The sequence below is a fragment of the Sminthopsis crassicaudata genome, chromosome 3 (genome assembly GCF_048593235.1).
Source record: "Sminthopsis crassicaudata isolate SCR6 chromosome 3, ASM4859323v1, whole genome shotgun sequence".
In the NCBI taxonomy this organism is placed as follows: domain Eukaryota; kingdom Metazoa; phylum Chordata; class Mammalia; order Dasyuromorphia; family Dasyuridae; genus Sminthopsis; species Sminthopsis crassicaudata.
This window is the reverse complement of record NC_133619.1, coordinates 284,211,017-284,233,069: the sequence shown is the minus strand read 5'-3', so window position 1 is coordinate 284,233,069 and position 22,053 is coordinate 284,211,017. Positions and strand designations below refer to the sequence as shown.

General features: G+C 31.3%; 1 protein-coding gene across 1 annotated transcript in view; it reads right to left on the bottom strand.

The window, feature by feature from the left end:
• Positions 1–22,053, bottom strand: part of DMD (dystrophin) — a 2,117,885-nt gene that overhangs the window by 804,262 nt on the left and 1,291,570 nt on the right. Inside the window, 2 exon segments of the mRNA XM_074300855.1 lie at positions 15,220–15,369; positions 18,637–18,784. Coding sequence (XP_074156956.1) covers positions 15,220–15,369; positions 18,637–18,784 — 298 coding nt within the window.

The window sequence follows — 22,053 nt, the reverse complement described above, 5'->3', positions numbered from 1 at the left end:
TCAATATATGTCAAAGTCAGAACTTAAACCAATATTTTCCTGATATCTTAAATTCCACTTGTCCCAAACTGGACTTAATACTTTTCATCTCAAGGTATCCACTATTATGAACTTTCTTATTTTTATTATTATGTGTACTTTTCAATTATCCATGCTTGAAAAATATGTTATCTACAACTGTTCAACTCTCTCTCACATTCCAAATCCAAACAGTTGTCAAGGCCCATCATTTCTGCCTTCATAACATCCATTGTCTATTGCTGTTTATTCTTTATTCTTGAAGAGGATCATGACATCAGGGAAGGGATGTCATGACATGCAAGTGAACTGGACTTAAGTGAGGGAGGGTTGTACAAGGTCACCTGCTTCACTTTCCCCTAGAGAGCCATTTGGATACAGTGGCCAGATATAAATCAGAAGGACTGGAGATGGCCCTGCATTAAATGGGAGACTTAGGTCTTTTTAAGCTAAGGTCTTCAACAGGTCTCAGTTTGACTTAAGGTTAGGTAATAATGGAAGCAAAGAATCTTCTCTTTCACCTAGTCCAAAAAAATCCAAATAAATAAATAAATTAAGGAATGCATCTGGGAGGGGCAGATCCTCAAGGTTTCTGGTCAAAGCTCTTTACATTCAATCTGAATCAATCAGGACTCAAACAATGAGCAAATGAGCCTTGTCCTAGGACCTACTGGTGGCCAATTAAAATCAAATTGGTTTTGATTTAAGACCTAGTCTTTAAGAAAGAAATCTGGCCAGCACACCCCAAGACACTCACTTCCCTCTTCTGATACTGCTACCACTGTGATACAGGATTTTATTTCAAAGTATTTTAGATATGAAAGATAGTTTCTTCCAAAGATAGAAGCAAGATAAGCAATGCTAAAAAGAGTTTGAGAAAAAGCAAGTCACTTTGTCTAGAAGGTAAAGTGGGGATAATATTTAATAAGCTTGGCAGGTAGGGTGAAGTCAGATAGTGAAAATTTTTGAAGGTCAATTTGAAGAGTTTGTATTTAATCCTAGAAAAAATAGGGCAACTTTCAAAGTTCTTAAGCAAGAGATACACATTATCAGATTTGTTTTTTGGAAGAATTATTTGACAACCATGTAGCATATTAGAGACAGAGAAACTGTAAGCCCAGAAATTAGGAAAATATTGCAATAATATACAAGAGATAATGAGAACTTGAATGAGGATGATAATGGAGAAAAAGTTATATATTTTAGAGGCAAAATAGAAATTAATCTTGGAAACCGATTGGATGTGGAAGATGAGAGGGCAGTGTTGAGGACTCATCAATAGCAAACCTCCTTTAGCAGGATGGCGGAGTAGCAGTTGGTGAAGTGAACATGGAGATTAAGATAATAGGGTTAGAAATATACCTGTGAACTATTCTCTATTCACATGTTAATTAAACCCATGGGACCTAAACTGAGGGATCACTAAGAGAGTGTAGAAAAAAGAAAAATGATGGCCCAGGAGAGACTCTTGGGGACACTTTGGGTTATAAATAAGTATATTTAATATCTCAGCAAAGGAGATTAGAAAGGAATATTAAGATATGTAGAAAGAAAACCAGGAAGAAATTTTATGACTACTCTTGGAATGAAAAGTATCCAAGAGGGGTATAGTATATCCAAGTATACATAGTATATACAAGAGGTTCATAGTAGCAAATGTTTCAACCAGTTTAAAGTGGATGAGGACCTATTAAAGACCACAGAGTTTAGAAATGGAAACATTGGTGATGATCTTGGAGATAGAACTTTGAATTAAGTGATGAAGTTAGGTGACAGATTAGAAAGGCAAAGTGAATAGGAAAAAAAAGGCTCATAATACTATCTATATCTAGAGACAGTACTGATAAAAACTATGTACAGAAAAATTTTACACACACATACACACACACACATATTCACACACACACATATATATATATCATCTTTTTACTATACTGTTTTATAAGTGCTTATTTTATTCTATAAATAAAATTTTAAAAGTTATTATTTTATAAACTTTTCTCCTAGTTCTATTTGCCTTTTCTGAAAATTCTGAAACCCATCCTTTTTCATTTCTTACATCAAAATAGTTTTCCATTATAGGTATTTATCATATTTTCTTCCTTCACTTCCCAGTTCACAGACACTCTCCAATAGTTTCCAGTTCCAGATATTTTCTTTATCCCTCTCTCTCTTCCTCTCTTACTTCCTATCTGTCTCTCTCTCCCTCTCTCTCTCTCCTTCTCTCTCTGTTTCTATCTCTCTCTCTCTCCCCCCTCTGTTTGTCTCTCTATATTATATATGTGTGTATGTACATATAGTGTATGTATGTGTATATATGTGTGTATGTATTTATTCTATGGCATAGATACAGATATAGATATAATCAATACAATAAAATACAATAATCTATACAATTACAATTATACATGTGTATGTATGATACATACACATGAATTTGTTTATTCTAAGGTCAAAATCTGGAAGGCAGTAAAGTGAGGTCAGTACATGGGTGATGTACCTGGCAGAGTATTGAGCAATAAAGAAACTGGAGTCTAGGATGATCAAAAGCATGAAATTCTTTTTCATTTGGCACAGAACCACACTAGTATATCATTAGAAACAGAAGTCCATCATTTCTGTCTCTTTAACTCTATTTCAAAAGCTTTTCACTGGTTTCTCCATTGTAACCCCCTATATAGAATTAATATCCATCCATCCATCATCCTAGATAAGCTATACTCAAGCATAGATAAAAAGAAACAAATCAAGAACTAGAAGTGACTTAAGAAGAAAAAAGGCTCAAACATGCCTGCAAGCTTAAGGCAAAGGAGAAGAACAGAAGGGAGTTAAACCTTCATGGTGCTCTTTGCCCAATTCAAAGAGAGATGACAGAAAGCATCTTGTCTATTCCAGTCAACCTTTCTCCTAATGAGTAGAGACTAAAGCCATTTAAAGAATTTTGCATAGACCTTACCTCCTTTCATAAATCAAGCTTACAGTAGCTTCTCTTAGTCTCATTTTTTTCCCCAACTACAAGTTGTAGTACTTACCTCTGTGCTCCCTTCTCTCCAAATCTAAACTCCAACTGAGCATTCCTGCCTCCTCCTAACCTGGTACATTCATGCACAAACTTCTACTCCAAGGAGTTTTCTACAACAATATCTCTTGAGGACAGCAATTCACCAAATTAACAGGTTTCAGAGCATTTCTCTACCCATAAGAAATGTCTGGATACCTGGTTACATTACTGTATTAACAATAGTAAACATTTTTTTTCAGTTGTTGCAATCATGTCTGACTATGATCCCATTTGTGATTTTACTTGGCAGAGATACTGGTGGAGCAGCTTGCCATTTCTTTATCCAGCTAATTTTACATATGAGGAAACTGAGGCAAACAGGGTTAAATGACTTGTACAGGGTCACACTGCTAGTAAATGTGAGTCTGGATTTTAACTCAGTTCTTTCTGACTCAAGACCTGAGACTCTATCCACTGCACTATCTAGCTGCCCATGACAGTAAATATATGCTTGTAGATATTTAGAATACAATTATTATAGATTTTCCATATCTTCTGAAAGAATGAGCCTTTTAATATTGAATCAGAGTTCTTTAGCAAAAGTGACTATATAATTCAGAAGGAAACTAAAGGAAGGAAGGAAGGAAAGAAGGGATAATTTAGCACTACCTACTGAGCCTGCACTCTCAAATGAAGAAAAACAAAACCGGTAACTAAATTTGGCTGCAAGTATTCTGCCAAAATGACATGAAAAAGAATATCGCTATAGGTTTTAAACAAGACACTCAGAGAGGGATTTTTCCAGTGTGAAAATTTTGCCCAGATGTATTTTATCTGAAAAGATATAGATATCTTGAACCACAAAAGAAATAATGAATCAGCCTTAGAGGTTTTTTAATTTTATTTTGAAAATCTATAAATATAAAAAAAAATCATTAGGTCAAATTCCACACTGAAGAAATAAAACTTAAAGAGAAATATATGACAAATTCCTTATCCTAGATGATAGCCTATAAAAACTGTATAGTGCATTCACTTATAGCAAAATCTGTGGAATAATTCCAAGTCATCTCTGGCACCTGTCAATTGAAATGGTGAAATCTGATTATTTTATTTTTGTCCTGTTTATATTTGAAGACAGGAAATTGCAGCTGAACTATAGCTAAGCTATTTATACTTTTTTTTTTATATTATCCTATCACATTGTAGCCATTGCCCTTCAACTACCCTCATCTCTTTCTATCTAAGACATCTAATCATTTAAACAAAATTCTCCTAGTCTTCAAAGTTGCCCATCCAAAGAAAGAAACATATAAAAAAGATTCAAAGTCTGGGAAGAAAAAATAGGTATAAGACCAGTCTACTTCATATATAAGTCCTGTAAATTTGGAATGTAACTTCTACTAAGACATTCATTTTTAATTTGGACTTCATCATAATAGACTTTTCCCTGTATTCAGATGTATATGGTAGCAGAAGCGTACAAATATAATTTGACTGATGGGTCTATCGCTTCTAAATTGAGAAATAATTTTCTTTTCCTTTTCTTTTTCCCAATTAAAAGACATTTATTTTCTCTCCCTCCTACTACTTTCCACACTTATTGAAAAAAAAAACCTCTTATAATAAAAATGAAATTGAACAACACAAATTGTCATACTGGCAGATCAAAAAGCATTTGTCTCATTCTACTTCTTGAATTTACTACCTTTCTATCAGGAGGCAGGTATCATCATCAGTTATCATCATCAATATTCATTCTGCTTAGTTAGTAAATTGATGAGAACTCTCCAGTCATTCAAAAGTATTTGCCTTTATAATGTTGGTGTTATCATATAAATAATTTTTCTAATTCTGTTCACTTCATTTATTATTAGTTCATACAAATTTTCCCATGTTTTTCTGAAACCATTGCTTTTGTCATTTCTTCTGGAACAATAGTATCACTTCACATTAATATACTACATTTTGCTCAGGCATTCCTCAACAGATGAGTTTCCTGTTTGCTACAACAACAAAAAAATGCTACTATATTTTTGTGCTTTATAGGTACTTTTCTTCTTTCTTTGAGCTCTTTGGAGTACCAGCCAAGTAATCTCCTTGCTATACTTTGAATATAACCCTCCTATCTATTCCAGGCATTTTTAATATCAGGAAAATTATTACCAAAATTGATCATATGAATTGACAAAACCAACAGAAATCATATCAATCTCACTAGATGCATGAAAAGCTTTTGACAAAATATAGCACCCATTTCTATGAAAAAACAACAACAACACTAGAGAACATAGAAATAAAGGGAATTTTCCTTAAATTAATAAGCAATATCTATCTAAAATCTACAGAGAGCATTTTATGTAATAGAGAGAAGCTGGATGCATTCCCCAAAACATCAGCAGTTAAACAAGGATATCCACTCTCACCATTATTTTTCAATATTACATGAGAAATGTTGGATTTAGCAATAAGAAAAGAAAAAGAAATTAAATAAATTGGAATAGGCAATGAGGAGATAAAACTATCACTCTGCAGATGATATGATGATATACTTAAAGAATCCTAGAAATCATCCAAAACTTACTGGAAACAATTCACAGCTTTAGCAAAGTTGCAGGATATAAAATAAACTCACACAAATCATCAGCATTTCTATATATTACTGACAAAGCCCATCAGCAAGTTTAGAAAGAGAAACTCTATTTAAAATTACACTAAACAAAATAAAATCTTTGGATATTAAATTGCAAACACAAACCCAGGAACTATATGGACACAATTACAAAACACTTCTCACAAAAATAAAGTCAGATCTAAACAATTGGAAAAATATCAATTGCTCATGGGTACGCTGAGCTAATATGATAAAAGTGAGAATTCTACCTAACTTGCTCTACTTGTTCAGTGTCATATCAATGAAACAGCCAAAAATTTTATATATATTATACATATTAGGAAAAATAGTAACAAATTTCATCTGAAAGAACAAAAGGTCAAGAATATCAAGGGAATTAATTAAAAAGAAATACAAAGAATATTGGCTTAGAAGTACCAGACTATTATATTATAGGGTAGAAATCATCAAAATCATCTGGTATTGGCTAAGACATAGAGTGGTGAAAACAAAAATGTTTGTAACAAGTCTTTTTGTGGTAGCAAAGAATTGAAAAATGAGTGCCCATAAATTGGGGAATGGCTGAATAAATTATGATATATGAAGGTAATGAAATATTATTTTCCTATAAAAAATGATGAACAAGTTAATTTTAGAAAGACCTGGAAAAATTTACATGCTGAGCAAAACAAGCAGTACCAAGAAAACATTGTACACAGTTATAGCAAGAAGGTACAATGAGCAACTATGAAAGATTTGCTTCTTCTCAGAGGTTTAATGATCAAAGGCAATCCCAATAAACCTCGGACAGAAAATGCTATTGCATCCCCCCCAAAAAAAATTATGGAGAATGAATGTAAATTAATACATGTTATATCAAATTCTTTCTTTTGTTTTTTCTCCTATATTTTTCTCTTTTGTTATAATTTTTCTCTTCCAACATGATTCAAAAAATATGTGCATTAAAATTTTTAATTTAATTAAAAAAAAACTTAGAATAAAGATGCTTCATAGATATGGCCCACCAAAGAATACACTTTTCCTCTCTAACTCCTCTCATTGGGTTCCTCATTTACATTCGCCTTTTTCCTATCTTACTTCAATACCATACTCTAGATTTCTCCTCCACACCTTTTACTGTACCCTGTGGAATTCCCACTCCACAATTCTTTCATTTTACACCTCTTCTTTTCTTTTTTCTTCCATCTTAGGAAACTCAGTGAAACGCAGTATCATTCAGATAGCAGACCTTGATTAACTTGATTAACTGGGACTGTGTGAGAATCATTGAAATATCTCACTCTTCATTGCTATTATTCAGTACTTGCCTTTTTTTAAAAAGCATATTGCATATATGTATGTCTATCTGTAGCTACATCTAGCTCTCTCTAAATGCTCATCATTGAATCCATGACAACTGTTAATAAAATCAAATTATAAAGTATAGAAAGAAAGTAGAAGTACTAGGACAAAGGACTCACCCAGCTAATGGATGTGTTGTAAAAGAAAATTCATCAAAAAGCTAATAACAACAGTACTTTGCATTTTATAGTGTTTTCTTATACACAAGTTTTTGATCCTCCACCAATCTTGTAAGATGGAGATAGTGCAACATTTTAAATTGTTATTTATTTTAATTATCAATTACCATCAATCATTTAATTATTTTCCCATTTTGACTGAATAGTTATGCTGAGACATAGAAAAGTAAGATTCCTAAGATCATAGAACTTTTAAGTAGTGAGTCTAGGAAGAGGATAAATTTTTTTGATTCTTAATTTAGTGCTCATATCGTGATGAAATTGGGAAAGGGGTATCATAACATCACAAAAGATATTTTGAAACTATCATACATTACCAATTAGAATTTAAGCTACTTGAAGGTAGGAATGTAGCAGTTTATTTGTATTCCCATTGCACTGTTAGTTCCTAATAAATGCTTGTTGTTTGTTATATAAACTGCATAAAAAACTTAAAATGAGTCTTTAAAAGCACTAATTCTTTGTACATAATGGATATAATTATAGAAACTTCTTTCCCATAATGTAAACAATAAAAAGATAACTAATTTAATAGGATGATTTAGTTAATAATATTTTGCATTTAGGAGGTTCTGCAATATTCTTGGAGTTAATATAAAATCTGTGAAACTGAACATCTGCTTACCTTTCCACAGGGATGGGGGATTTTGGAGGTAGAGGGAACAAGTGGGTGAAGATTGACTATTTTCTAATACTTGAAGTCCATTTCTTATTAAGTTATCAAAAAGACTAAGTATAATGATATGAAATGTATACTATTCACTTACTTTCGCTGTTAGCTTGCTTGATTTGTTCCTGTTTCCACTGAACAAGGGACAACAAAACTACCTTAGGCTAATTTGTCATTGTACCAATGATTCTTACAAAAAGATACATCCCACTGGTAAACTGTGAAATGTTGTTAATGGCAAAGTTTCTAGGACCTATGTTGTTCTAGCACTTTAAATGATAAAAAAGTGACCCTTTTATTTTGTAGCAACAATAATAATAGATGCAGTTAAGCATATATAGAAAATTAATTTCAAGGATTCAAGAAGATCTGGTTGCAGATTTTGCCTCAGATACATATTTTTCCCAGAACAGTTATGGATATGAATTAGTAGTGAGAGATTCCTCATCTGGGATCCCCTATACTATTAAAACAATAGGTCTGGATCAAAAACAACAGGTAATTGGAGATGTCCAAGTGTTGGAGGTGAATCAGTGAAACACAGAGTGGTTTAAGGGATCATTGGAAATTTTTCCTTAGTAGTTTGGGGGCAGCTATGGTACAAAACTTGATTGTATAATTCTTATTGATGCCTAGTCCTGGACAAAAGGTTAAAAAATTAAAAACAAAAATAATGCCCTTATATATAAGGAGATGGAGATAGCAGGAGAGAGTAAGCTTTCCCCAAAATAGAGAAAACTTGGTTGCTACTCAAGAACTCCTTCCAGCATTAGATGGTATTAATGACAGGTAGCCTGGGTATTTAATTGACAGCTTGATGTCTGAGTTGTCTCAGATATCAGACAATCCAGTCCTCATAGTGTCATTCTGTAATTCATATCTCTATAGATATCAAATAGTGATATATTAATATTGATATAAATTAATATAAAGAATATATATATGGAGATATAGATCTATCTATACATATTGATACTGATATATCTATATGTGAAGATAGATATATAGAGATAGAAATAGATATAAATATCTTCTCATATAGAATGATTTATCTATTTGTATGTGGCTAAGAATCATGAAGAATCATAATCACCAAAAGTCAAAACTGTGTGTGACTGAAAGGAGAATGAAGAGAGATATGATGAACTTAAATGGGTTGTAGAACATTGCTTATAATGAATCTGCATGGATGTAGAATAAATAATATAATCCAGGAAATAAATATATGATTGGAAAAGGAGGTGGATAAGTCACATGGTAAGAGGGAAGGACAAGAAAGAGACAATCTGAGTGCTGAAAGGAACCCAAGTAATGTTTTTTGTTTTGTTTGCTGAGGCAATTCAGGTCAAGTGACTTGCTCAGGGTCACACAGCTAGGAAGTATTAAGTGTCTGAAGCCAGATTTGAACTTAGGTCCTCCTGACTTCAAGGCCCACTGCTCTATCCACTGTGCCACCTAGCTGGCCCGGAACCAGTACTGTTAAAGGCACAGAGAAAGGCCTCCAGCACATTGATGGATCCATTTTATGCCACAATGTAAATAAGGAAACACAGTAGGAGAAAGTATAAACAGGTTGTAGCTTCTACTCCTGGAGGGAAGACTGACAGCATTCATGAGACCTTGGATTAATTTAAACATTGATGTGGTTAGGAGGAAAAGAAGGAAGGAAATAAGCATTTCTTAATACTGAGGCTACAAATACAAGCAAATACAGGTTGAGAAAACGTCAGACATTCTTAAATGTTTCAGGATGAGGAGGCCCTAGCTGCTGAGGGAAGCTCAAAGATAAGAAATCATAGTTTGAAAGTCTAGAAGCCAGGAACAGAACTAGAAAGGGAATGAAAGTGATGGCCTAGGTATTTCTACAAAATGAAGTCTCTAGAAGGAAATCAATAATGGTTAAATAGGTAGAGCTTTGAAGAAGCTAAGTATTTTCAAATACTATATCCATAATAAAATTTAAATTAGAATATTGTTTAATATGCTGATTTCATAAGAAATTAGTTTTTAAGGTTTCATATGAGTGTGCTTGTGTGTGTGTATGTATATATATATATATATATATATATATATATATAAAATCCATATTGTATGTGTGTGCTAATATATATACACACATATGCTTCTCTGTGGAGAAAGGGAGAGAGACTGTGTGTGTGTGTGTGTGCATGTGTGTGTGTGTGTGTGCTATTATTAATCTTCAGGTAATTCAGGTTATAAATAACTCAAATCTATCACTCAAAACTATCAAGATCAACTTGGTTCTAAACCATAACCTTGTCATGACTTTGGTTTCCAGTACTTTTCCTACCCCTATTCAGTTTTCTCAATACTTGGTCAGTCAAGCCAAAGATAAGCTATACTTTTCTTAGTGATATTGAAAATGTTCCCAAATTAAACATGTCATTCCTCTCAATTTTTTTTATCTCTTCAGCAGAATAAGATGATTTGTTCTAACAAACAAAGGAATCATCTTTTCAACGTTTTATAATTAGTTTTCATACCAACAGACCAATTAAAAGGGAACAAAACAAAATGTCTCCATCAAGCAGTACCTTCATAATCTGTACTGTACCCTTGTCTTAAAGCCTAAGGTGGATAAATGAGGGGAATGGTGATTCTGGCATACAGCTTACTCTCTGATAATCTACCTCATTCCTCTTGGCTGATACCAGACAAGAATAACATTAAAAAGTGATAAACTCCTTCCCTCAAACCTCTGATTCCATGGTTCACTGGCCCTAGGAGTAATCTATCAATCCATTTACTACACAATAAAAGGTAAAAAACCCATTACTGATCTGTTATGTGTCCTGGCGGGTGGTATATGGCAAAAAAAATGCATCACCCAACCCAGTGCTCAGGGCCCCTTTTCTATGCTTTGAAGCACTTGGTAGGCAACTTATCTGGATACAGAAGCAGATATTTAATTATTAAAATAAACTCAAACATCTTGATGCATGGGTATAAAGATTATGATAGAATTTTATTCTCCATATTGGTATGACCTTTAACAAAAATACCATCATTTTCATTTTTGCACAAAATATTGGTTTTATAGGAAATGGTAAAAAATTAAACTAGGCTAGAATTTACACTCTATTTAGTCTTTGTTTAAGGTAGAGTAAGAGAATATGCTATTTCATTATTGTTTTGGTTAGAAAGAAGGAAAACCCTCTGTTTACAAGGTCAATGCTATGAAAGCAAAAGCAATGCAGAAATAAAAGCCAAAATGTTTTATGTTAGTATATAATTATTATTATATTATATTAGTGTATGATTTCTCCTTTATGCTCACAATCACTACTATAGGGAAATAACTTATATAGCTATGAAAAGGTTTGAGAAGAGATTGTTTTAAATATGTTACCTTTAAGCCCAAGAGTAATAGGGGATTTCTTTCCTTTTTTCCAATAAATTATTAATTTTTATTCATTTTAAAATCATTGTTATTTAAAAACAAGTAGACCAGAGCCTTTGAATAGATACTGCATTGAAAAGATATTGTATCCATGGTATCTTTGTCCTACTACTCTGTAATGCAGAGTGATTAATTTTTTATTTTAAAAAGTCTATGTAAAAGTTTTAAAATGGAAATTAAATGATAAATATATAGTAGAGGAATCAATGATTTACTATGCAAATTCATTTTCCAGTTAAGCATTATAGAATGATGTTTCAAATTTTCCTGTTGGACTATTTCTTGCCTGTAATAAAGATATTAATAATCACATCTCTTTGTTGTGTTTGAAGAGTGGGAGGGAAGTTCACTCAGTGAAGAAGGGAGAGGTCTAGTTATTTTGACCTTTGTAGTATCAATAGGGAACTCAAAGGCCATCTAAGCCAATAAGCACGTGAAAAGCAATTCCCTTAAACATGTGTAATGAATACAAACTCCAACTGAAATTCTCCAGTAATGGAGAATTTAATACCTCCTTTATAATTATTCCACTAAAAGCATCTTTAATTATTAGGAATAACAAGTTATGTATTGATTTGACCATTTTCTTTTTTTCTTTAATCAGTCTTAAGCCTGGCCTGACCTAGTAGCTGGAAAAGCATAAAAACAGATAGTGAGACACTGGAGTCAAAGGCAACAAGGCACAGATGATGGCTTATTAATGACCATTTCCATTCATACCTTAAATTTCAGAATCACAAAAATATTTGAATGTTGAAACTATAAGGGGACTTAGAAATTTCCTGATTCAATCCCTTCATTTTATAGAGTAAGAACCTAGAATTATAAATTAAATTTATAAAGTATATTGACAACAAAGTAGGGCAAGGGGAGTAAATTGTTATTTTCCCTTAAATTGAATACATAAAATATCCATAGACTCACATTTATAATCATGAGAACAATTAGAAACAATCTAGAGATTCAAAAATTGGAAATGATTTCAATGAAACATAATTATTGTGATGGTGCTTTAAAATGATACCTATGAAATAGATAAGGGAATATGGGAATTAGCAGAATCAGAACATTGTGGGTGTGCCCATGTCTACATATATACATATAAAATACTGACAACATTCATGTAATATCTATAAGTCAATAAGCACTTATTAAGCATTTACTATGTGCAAGCACTATGTATAATAATTACATTTTATTTTTTAATTTACATTGTTTTCTTTCCTAGTAAATTTATTTATTTTTAATTTACATTACTTTATAAACCATTTTGGGAAAGAAAAATCAGAACAAAATGGAAAAACCATGGGAGAAATTAAAAAAAAAAAAAAAAACAAAAACAGAAAAAAGAAATGAACATAACATGTGTTGATTTATATTCAGTATCCTTAGTTCTTTTTCTGGATGCAAATGGTGTTTTCTAAACAAATTTTATTGGGATTGCTTTGGACCACTGAACCACTAAGAAGAATCAAATCTTTCATAGTTGATTATCCCACGTTCTTGCTGTTATTGGGTACTATGCATTCCTGGTGCTGCTTGTTTCACTCAACATCAATTTGTATAAATCCCTCTAGGCCTTTCTCAAATCAGCTTGTTCATCATTTTTTATAGAAAAATAATATTCTACTACTTTCATATGTTACAGATTATTTAGCCATTTCCCAATTGATGGACATCTACTCATTTTCCAATTCTTTGCTACCACAAAGAGCTAATACGGACATTAGCACATATGAGTCCTTTTCTCTCCTTTAAGATTTCCTTGGGATACAGATCCATAATGGCACAACTAAGTCAAAAGGTATGCACAATTTGATAGCCCTTTGGGCATAGTTCCAAAATGCTCTCCAGAATGACTGGTTCAGTTCACAACTTCACCAACAATGCATGTGTCCCAGTTTTCCCACATTCTCTCCAACACTTATTATTATTTTTTCCTGTCACCTTAGCCAATCTGAGAGGTGTGAGGAGGTACCTAAGAGTTGTTTTAATTTGCAATTCTCCAATCAATAGTGATTTAGAGCATTTCTCTCATTGGCAGTGACTTAGGGCATTTTTTCATATAATTATAGATGGCTTTAATTTCATCATTTGAAAATTGTCTGCTTATATTCTTTGACCATTTATTAATTGGGAAATGATTTGTATTTTTGTAAATTTGACACCATTCTTTATATATTTTAGAAAGGAGATCTTTATCAGAAGCACTGGTTATAAAGATTTTTTTCCTGCTTTGGTATTTTTGTATAAAACATTTTTAATTTAATGTAATCAAAGTTGTCCATTTTGCCTTTTATATTGTTCTCTAGTTCTTCTTTGGTCATAAATTCTTCCCTTCTCCAAAGATCTGATAGGTAAATTATCCCTTCCTCTCTTAATTTGTTTATGGTATCATCCTCTATGCTCAGATCATGTACTCCTTTTGACATTATTTTGGTATGGGCTGTGAGGTCTATGCTGAGTTTCTGACATTTCCAGTTAATTTTTGTTAAATAATGACTTAAAAATTACATTTTTTAAAAGAAGAGGGAAAGAAAGAAAAATAGTACAAAAGATGACAACTTTTTTCAAATAGGATTTGAAAAGGACATAAAAGAGAGGCAGCTTGATTCAGAGTTAAAGGGGATAGTCAAATTCCAGCTCTGTAATTTATTAACTATGACCTAAACAAGTTACTTAATCTCTATGAACCTCAGTTTCCTCTTCTACAAAATAAGTCCATTATAGTTCTGAATCTATGATTCCAAAAAAAAAAAAAAAAAAAAAAGCTTTTGTTTGTTTTTTACTGTTTTATTTACCATTATGAAAAAACCAAGGTTTTTCTGTAACATTTTGCCTCTTGTTTCATGTTTATTTGCTTGTTTTGGATGAAAATTCTTAGGTTCAAAGTTACACTTTGTTTTAAAATATTTATTTTTCAAGTTGCTACTTTACTCTTACTATAGAAAACCAATACATATATTATACCACTTTATTATACTCCCATAAATGTGGCATCTGTTTTAGTTATTAAATAAATTATTTAGACAATCTGTTGGACAAACTTCACACTATAGTTTTAAAATAATAGAATAAATAACCTCGTACATTTCTAAATTTAGCCTTTATTATTTCTTTTTAAATTGCCTAAGCATAAAAAATAGTTTCTCTGCAACATCATTCACACCTTTCAATTAAGTTGGAAATTGATAAATAAACAAACAATTGTTGATTGACAATGTTTCTATTTTAGAATGAAAACATTATTTTGACATTTACTCTCTTGAATATTTCCCTTCTGCAAAATCTCCTTTTTATGATCCCAGTTTGAAGAGTTTTAATATTATTTATATCTTGATGAAAATGCATTATTTAACATGGATTTTAAATGACAAATATATTTTAAATACGTAGCAAATATCTGGGATTGAGAAATGCATTTCACAAGAAAGTTTTTGAAATCTATTTACTTTCTTAAAAGCCCTCATTAAATATAAGCAAATAAAGAGTTGAAGAGAATATGAGACATATTTTAAGTTGAGGGTTCCCAAGATACCTTGGACATTTGTTATGGGTTTCTTTGGTGGTTCTTTTTGTATATGCAAATGGAGCTGCGTACATTTCATGTATCCATCATTTATTTAATAAGTCCTCTGGGTGAGAATTAGGGATATTGCTTTATTTTACTTTTTCCATGGGTTACCTTCATCTCTTCTAAAGACTTTCCATGCACAACTGAACATCTAATTAATTACTAAGGCAATGTTCAGCCCAACTCTTGGAAATAATTTATGTTGAAGAATAGCACTGGATTTTTCAGCATTTATACTTTCTTCTAATATTGCCCCAAATTTCATCTGTGACAAATCATATAGGTGAGTCAGTATATATATTCATGACACAAAGAGATGCTTGTAGCACATTGGACATGGAATAAGCCAATAAGAATTGGTTGTTGCCAATATATCTGACCTTTATCCATCGAAGGTTTGCCTCTTTGCGTTTATTCTCCAGTTTATCGTGGTCTTCTGGGTTTATGGTTTCACTTATAAGAACCGTACTTCCTGATTCATTTAATTGTTTCAGTATTCCTTGCCGTCCTGGCAATTCTTCCACTCGTAACTGAAACCAACAAATATAACAACATTTAAAATGAATTACCATGGTTTTCAATCTCTTTATTTTTGGTTCTATTGATACATCTATCAAATGAAATGTTTTGGTTTAATAGTCAATCAAATATGGTGTTCCAAAAATGACAGCCTGAAACTACTGGTTTTCAGGTAGTTTACACTATTGTAGTAAAAGACATGTTGTATAATGCCCTAAAGAAAACCTGTTTTTAGCAAACAAAATTGTTGACTATTTTCTGTAATTGTGACATAAGTTTTCATCAATAGACTTTCAAACTTTCAAATATAAGTAACTCCTTAAACAGAATCAGATCATTAATAATGGGCTATACAGTTGCCTTAATATATGTGATTCTGTCCAGTGAGCAATATTCACCAGAGAATGAAGACATTGTGAGAGTGAAAGAGCAACTGAGAGAGTATGGCAATAATTGTCTAAGATTTGTAAGTTTCATCTATTTCCCAAGTTATAAAGTTAGAATATTGTGTGTGTGTGTGTGTGTGTGTGTGTGTGTGTGTGTGTGTGTGTAGAACACTTCCCATGTAAAAAAAGGAAAAATGGGAATGAACATAATTGTGCCAGATCACAATCATCCCTTGAACCTTCCTCATATTTTTACTTTGTTAGACAGTCAATTACCAACTTCTATTGATAATACCCCTGTGATATCTTTTAAATCTCTTTCTCTTCCTTAGACTGACATTATCCCAGTTCTCAACCTCCAGACTTTGGTAGTTTAGTTCAAATTTGGGAGTCTTATAAAATTTCCTTCAGCTTTGTAGAGTTCTCATCATATATGAATCCCACTGCCTTCCACATATTGTTCAGATTCTTTTAAATGGCATTCAAGGCTCTCAGTGATTCAGCTCCAATTAACATTTCCTGGTTCTCAAATTTATTTTTATATTCTAGCCATATTGTTCTCTCATCATTTCCCTGTTCTTTATTTGACATATGTATTTGCTCATATTGTCCATTTTAGAATTCCCTTCTCCCTATAATCTCTAATTGTCCACAAGAAGATATCATTAGTGGCCCATATCAACTGTTAATATGAGCATAACGTTTTACTTATTTTCTTAGTCAGAGGCAATCTCTGCTACCAGAATATATATGTCTGTTATGAAAACTGTCATGGTTATTTCTATAAACCTCTTATCTCACTGACTAATTTATAAATTAACTGAAAGCAAGAGTTATTTCTTATTCTCCCTTTTCTACCCTTCATTTCCTCTGAAAGCACAGTGCTTTGCATACAGGTAAAATATTTAGAAAATATTTGCTAAATGAATTATCAATGTGATTTTTGAACTAGCTGTTTATATTACTTCATATGGATTTAAAGATATTCTGTAAACAAAGATTTCTAAGAAGGAAATGAGATCATTTATATGTGATATAAAAATATAAAAGTGAAATTTAAGGTTTGATTTCACACTGCTATTTATTTCTCTAATACTAAAATATTTCTTATAGAATGATGTAATCATAAGTATACTCTTATCTACATACTCAAACCAAAAGGACTATTAAATTACCAATAATATTTATTTATTTGCTTTTAAATGTTCCAAAGATTTAAAACACTTTGAAATCCAGAAGCCAGTTTGGCAAGATCCACTTATATTTCAAGATCATCAGTATAAAATAGAGCTTATCATCTTTCTTTACAAACCCCATGAGAAAGATGTCTTGTCTCCAAAGTTTCCTATTTCCATAAAGGTATTATCATTCAATTATACCTATAAAGCATCCAATTTTCTGTCTGAGGTTAGGAGACTTGCATTTATTCTTCTCTCCCTCTCTCTCTCTTATCTATTTCTACCTCCTTTTCCAGTGTAACACCACATTTTCCCAGTTTATGCACTATATTATTTAGTAAAATTGGACTATAGTTAATTTACCAATCAGGACAACTTATTCCCTATCACTGGTTATTGCATGTCTCAAATTCTATGTCTTCAGTGAATGATCTTTTCATGTCCTCTTCTCAGAATTCTTATCTTCTTTCAAGATTCATCTCAGGTCCCATATCTTTTCTTAAATCTTCCTTAATTTTAATAGCTTTCAATATTCTTTCCTCTTCAAACTAATTTATTTTTAATTATCTTTGCGTAGTGTTATCTACTCAATCCCACAAAGGCAAGACCTTTGAGGCAAAGGACTGGTTTGATTATATCTTTGTATTTCTAGTACTTAACACAACATTTTATTCTTTTTTCCCCTTTTTCTTTTTTTCTCTCTCCTTCCCTCCTTCTCTACCTACCTCCCCCTCTCTCTTTCTTCCTTCCTTCCTTTCTTTCCTTTGTGTGTGTGTGTGTGTGTGTGTGTCTCCTTCCTTCTCTTTCTTCCTTTCATTCTTTCTTATTTCTCCTTAGTATTTTTTAGAAGCTGGATTTAAACATGAGTTTTACTGACATCCCCCTTCACTGTCTTCTGTTTTATACTTAGAAGGTGTCTTGTATGCATGCATACATATATAAACTCACATATATGCATGTACACATATGTGAGTCTATATATATGTGTGTATATGTATAATATATGGTGTTATATATACCTATATAAAAATCTGAATTTAATCGATCCTAGAATTAAAATAAAATAAATTGAATCAACTATCTATCTGTTAGACATGGGATAATTAGGGTATAAGCAGACATTTAAGAAAGGTAAACACAAAAATCCTGTAAATTGACTTGTCTGTATTCAGGGTCATTGTGTTAGTCTGAGAGAAAGAACAACCAATTACAGTTGTCAACTGGAACCCTTTTGATTTGAGGCTGAAACAATTTGGCAGTAAGATACTTGTGGTATCTCCAGCTGTCTACAAACCTTAAGCTATAGTATGAAATGTATTAAAATAATGATTTTCACTTTGCTCAGTTTGGGACACTCCATCACCATATAATAATTAACCTCAAAATAAAACTAATTTAACTAAATTTAATTTAAAAAGATGTTTGCCATTCAAGAGTACCTTTGGAAATATAGAAATGTCACATAAATAAACAAGAAAGTAATAGTAAATTGATACCATCATTTAAAAAATACTGGTCATTGTAAGGATAAGAGAAAGTAAATTACTGACCAAATTTCTTCATGTAGAAACGTGAACATAATGATTGACATAGAGAGACAGAGAAAGAGAGAGAGAGAGAGAGAGAGAGAGAGAGAGAGAGAGAGAGAGAGAGAGAGAGAGAGAGAGATTTTTAAAGTATATTTAAGCAAGAACTTGAAAACACCATATGTTACCTTGACTTTTTTCAGCACATCCTTTAATTGCTGTTCATTTCCTGGTTCAAGGGGGATACTGACAATGCTTTCTGCTTCCTTCAACCATAAAATAAATTCATTCAAGTCACCTTCAAATTCTGACAAAATATTCTTTTGTTCTTCTAACCTAGAAATGAAACAACAACAATTTCTCAAGAAATAATTTGAAAAGCAAATCAAAAGATCACCTTTTTAAATAAAAGAAATAAACTATTCATTTGAATGAAAATAATTTTTGTTATTCTATATAAAAATATTATATACATTCTATACAAAAACATTCCTTGTTGTAAAATGTATTATCATGGGATCATTCAGGGTTTTTTTTGTTCTGAATTTAAGAAATAAAAATCATTCTATACAAACAATTTATTTATTCTTTCTCTAGATGCAGATAGCATCTTCCTTCATATATCCTTTGTAGTTTATTTGGATATTTATAATAGTCAAAATGATTCAGTGGTTCATAGTCATTTGTAAAACTAGAATGACCCCAACCTATTTTTGCAACTCCTACTTAATTTCTTTCCTACATGTAATTGTTATTCCCCTTAAGTCCCTCTTCCCCAGTCCAACTGATGATTTAAACAAGGCCTGACTTCATGTTTTTGTCATACTGTTATCTCCTCCTGTAAATCTACTCTGCTAACTCCCCATATTAATGTCTACCAGGTCAAATGCATCTTGATCCTTTAAGATTCATCTTAAAACATATTTCTTAAAGGAAGATTTTTCTGACCTTCACTGTAGAATGCTATAGGTCTCAATACTATTCTTAGGCATTTATTATATTCTCCCTTTTATTAAATTTTCATGTATTTTCCATTATTGATTATAAGATCCTTGAAGGAAAAGAAAAACTTTATTCTTCTTGGCATCCCAAGCATTGACCAGTACCATGTTTTACAGATTTAATGAATACTTACTAAATTGGGATTAACTAAATTTAAATTAAGAGCAATTTATTTTGACTTTTAAATATAAAATTATTGTAGAATAATACAAAACAACATGTGAAATATATTTGAAGATGCTATTTTCCTTTAAAATTTATATTAAAATAACAGTAAAATAATATTAGACAATTGAATTATGTTTTTAAAATCACTATGATAAATGTAATTTGATTAGTGGAAGACAGAAATTGATCTATAGTAACTAGAATTAGTTTGTTAAGAATGAATACATATTATAAAATAAACATAATATTTAGGTCAAATACCCTTAAATAATATTTTTCACATAATACATGTAAAAACTATAAATATGTAAACTAATTTGCTTTTTAAGATTATTTGTGAATTAATTTCTGTCAAAAATATCAAAATCCTATAACAAAAGTAACTATCATTTCCTTTGAACCCTTTTTCCAACATTATTTGTTTTCAGTATAAAATTCCATAAGCTACTTTTCCAAATACTTCTGTATAAAGAGAGTTTGGGATGATGTCATTAATTTCCAGTAATATTTACTAGCTATTTTAGTCTTTTTTTCAGTTTCAAGATCTTGATTTATACCTCCTCCTTAATAACTTTCTTTGAAAACTTTTAATTTCTTATTTTAATTCTCAATTGCCCAAATTTACTATTTCCTACTGCCTTAAATATTTACCAATATGGTGCATATATATAGCACTTTAAAGTTTTAAATTCTCCTTATATGTTATCATTGCAGTATATCTTCACAATAACTCTATGGGCGGGGTAAATGTAACAGATACTATTTTCTTCATTTTCCATATGAGGAAAACTGAAGTTGATAGAGATTAAGTGATTTGTGCAGTTCCAAAACTAGTAAATGCCAAAGATGAAATTGAACCTGGGTCTTCCAGTCTCAAAGTCTAGCACTCTATCTACTATGTCATTATTCCAAGAAAATTGATCATCCTCTTATTAATCTTCTAAGGTAAACTTTCACAGATCCATTATAAATCCATTTTGCAATCTTTATAAAGAAAGAGGTCAGTAAACATTAGTTTTGACCTTCCTTCATTGTCTATCTAGGAGGATAGTTCTACTTCAAATTCAAGAAGTAGGATAAAAGTGAAAATTAATGATCAGGAAAATGAAAAAACATGCTAAAAAATTAACCTCCCCCCCAGATTTGGAAGTGCAATCCTAAATACTAATTTTATCTTACAATCAAGATTGCCATTAAAACATCAGATAATCTCTTTCTTCCTTTTTCTCTCTGTCATACTCACAGGAAAAAAAAATCTCAACAAAAAGCCACTTATTTTGATATGTAAGAGATTATAGAGATAAAGTACAAAATGTTTAAACCCTCAATTGCAGTATCACTCTGAGTGCATTGTAGGGTTCTTTAAAGTAGTGGTAAAAATACAACATTTAATGATGATTTTTGATCATAATAGAGAATGGAAAGAATACCTTTCTATTATAGGAAAATTGGGGGATTTGAGTTAGGGAAACAAAAGTATGTATATATTCATAGTATGTGGAATCAGCTCTGAAATTTGAGTTGATATGTCTAGTACAGCAAGAGACTGATTTCTAAAGCTGTAGTTTCAGTGAACTGTAATTATTTACAGCAAATGAACATTATCAGCAGATGAAGAAATAAACCTAATACCTTATTCCATAAAAGTAAAGACTGCCTTAAAATCACAAGTATTAATATCTTCTACTCATTTGCCCAAGTAATTTTCCTAAAACACAAGGAATCACTAGATAGATAGAATTCAAATGCATATTTTCTGCATACATGCTCTGATCAACTGACTTTTATTTTGATATACCCTATTTTGGTATGTACCCATATACACTAAAAAATGTCTTTCCTAAATAGGCTATACTTTCTACTTTTATAGTACATTAAGATAATGAATGCAATAGGTGTTTACCTATACATGATATATAATTAAGTGCATTTTATAATTAACCTTCAGCTAAAGTGTAAAAGTTGTAGGCTTTTCTAAGATTTAATTGATTTTAATATCATACTTTCCTTGCAATTTCCAGAGTCAATACATGATGTAAAGCACACAATAATATAGAAATGCTTTAAATAAATTATTTGTCATAATATTGTTGCTGAAATTGTGCTAATGAGAGCAATTTTTCCTGATTATTTTTTTATATGATGCAGCATTTACAAAAAATTTTTGTAGTCTTCTTTCAGGTTTTTTAAAAATACATTTCTGCCTAAATATATGCTATAATCAACTTAAACTAAGTCTGGTTAGGTTCTATCTCTCAAACTATGTATATTTTCTACTAATTTCAAAAATTTTACATGCCATAATTTGTATTTGTGACCAGATAATCAAAAAATAAAAGAATATAGTAAACATTCTCAAGGCTGTCTTTTGACAGAACTGTTTAAAAATGTTTTTTATTGGCATTCATCATATGAAGTGTTATTTCTTTGTTTAC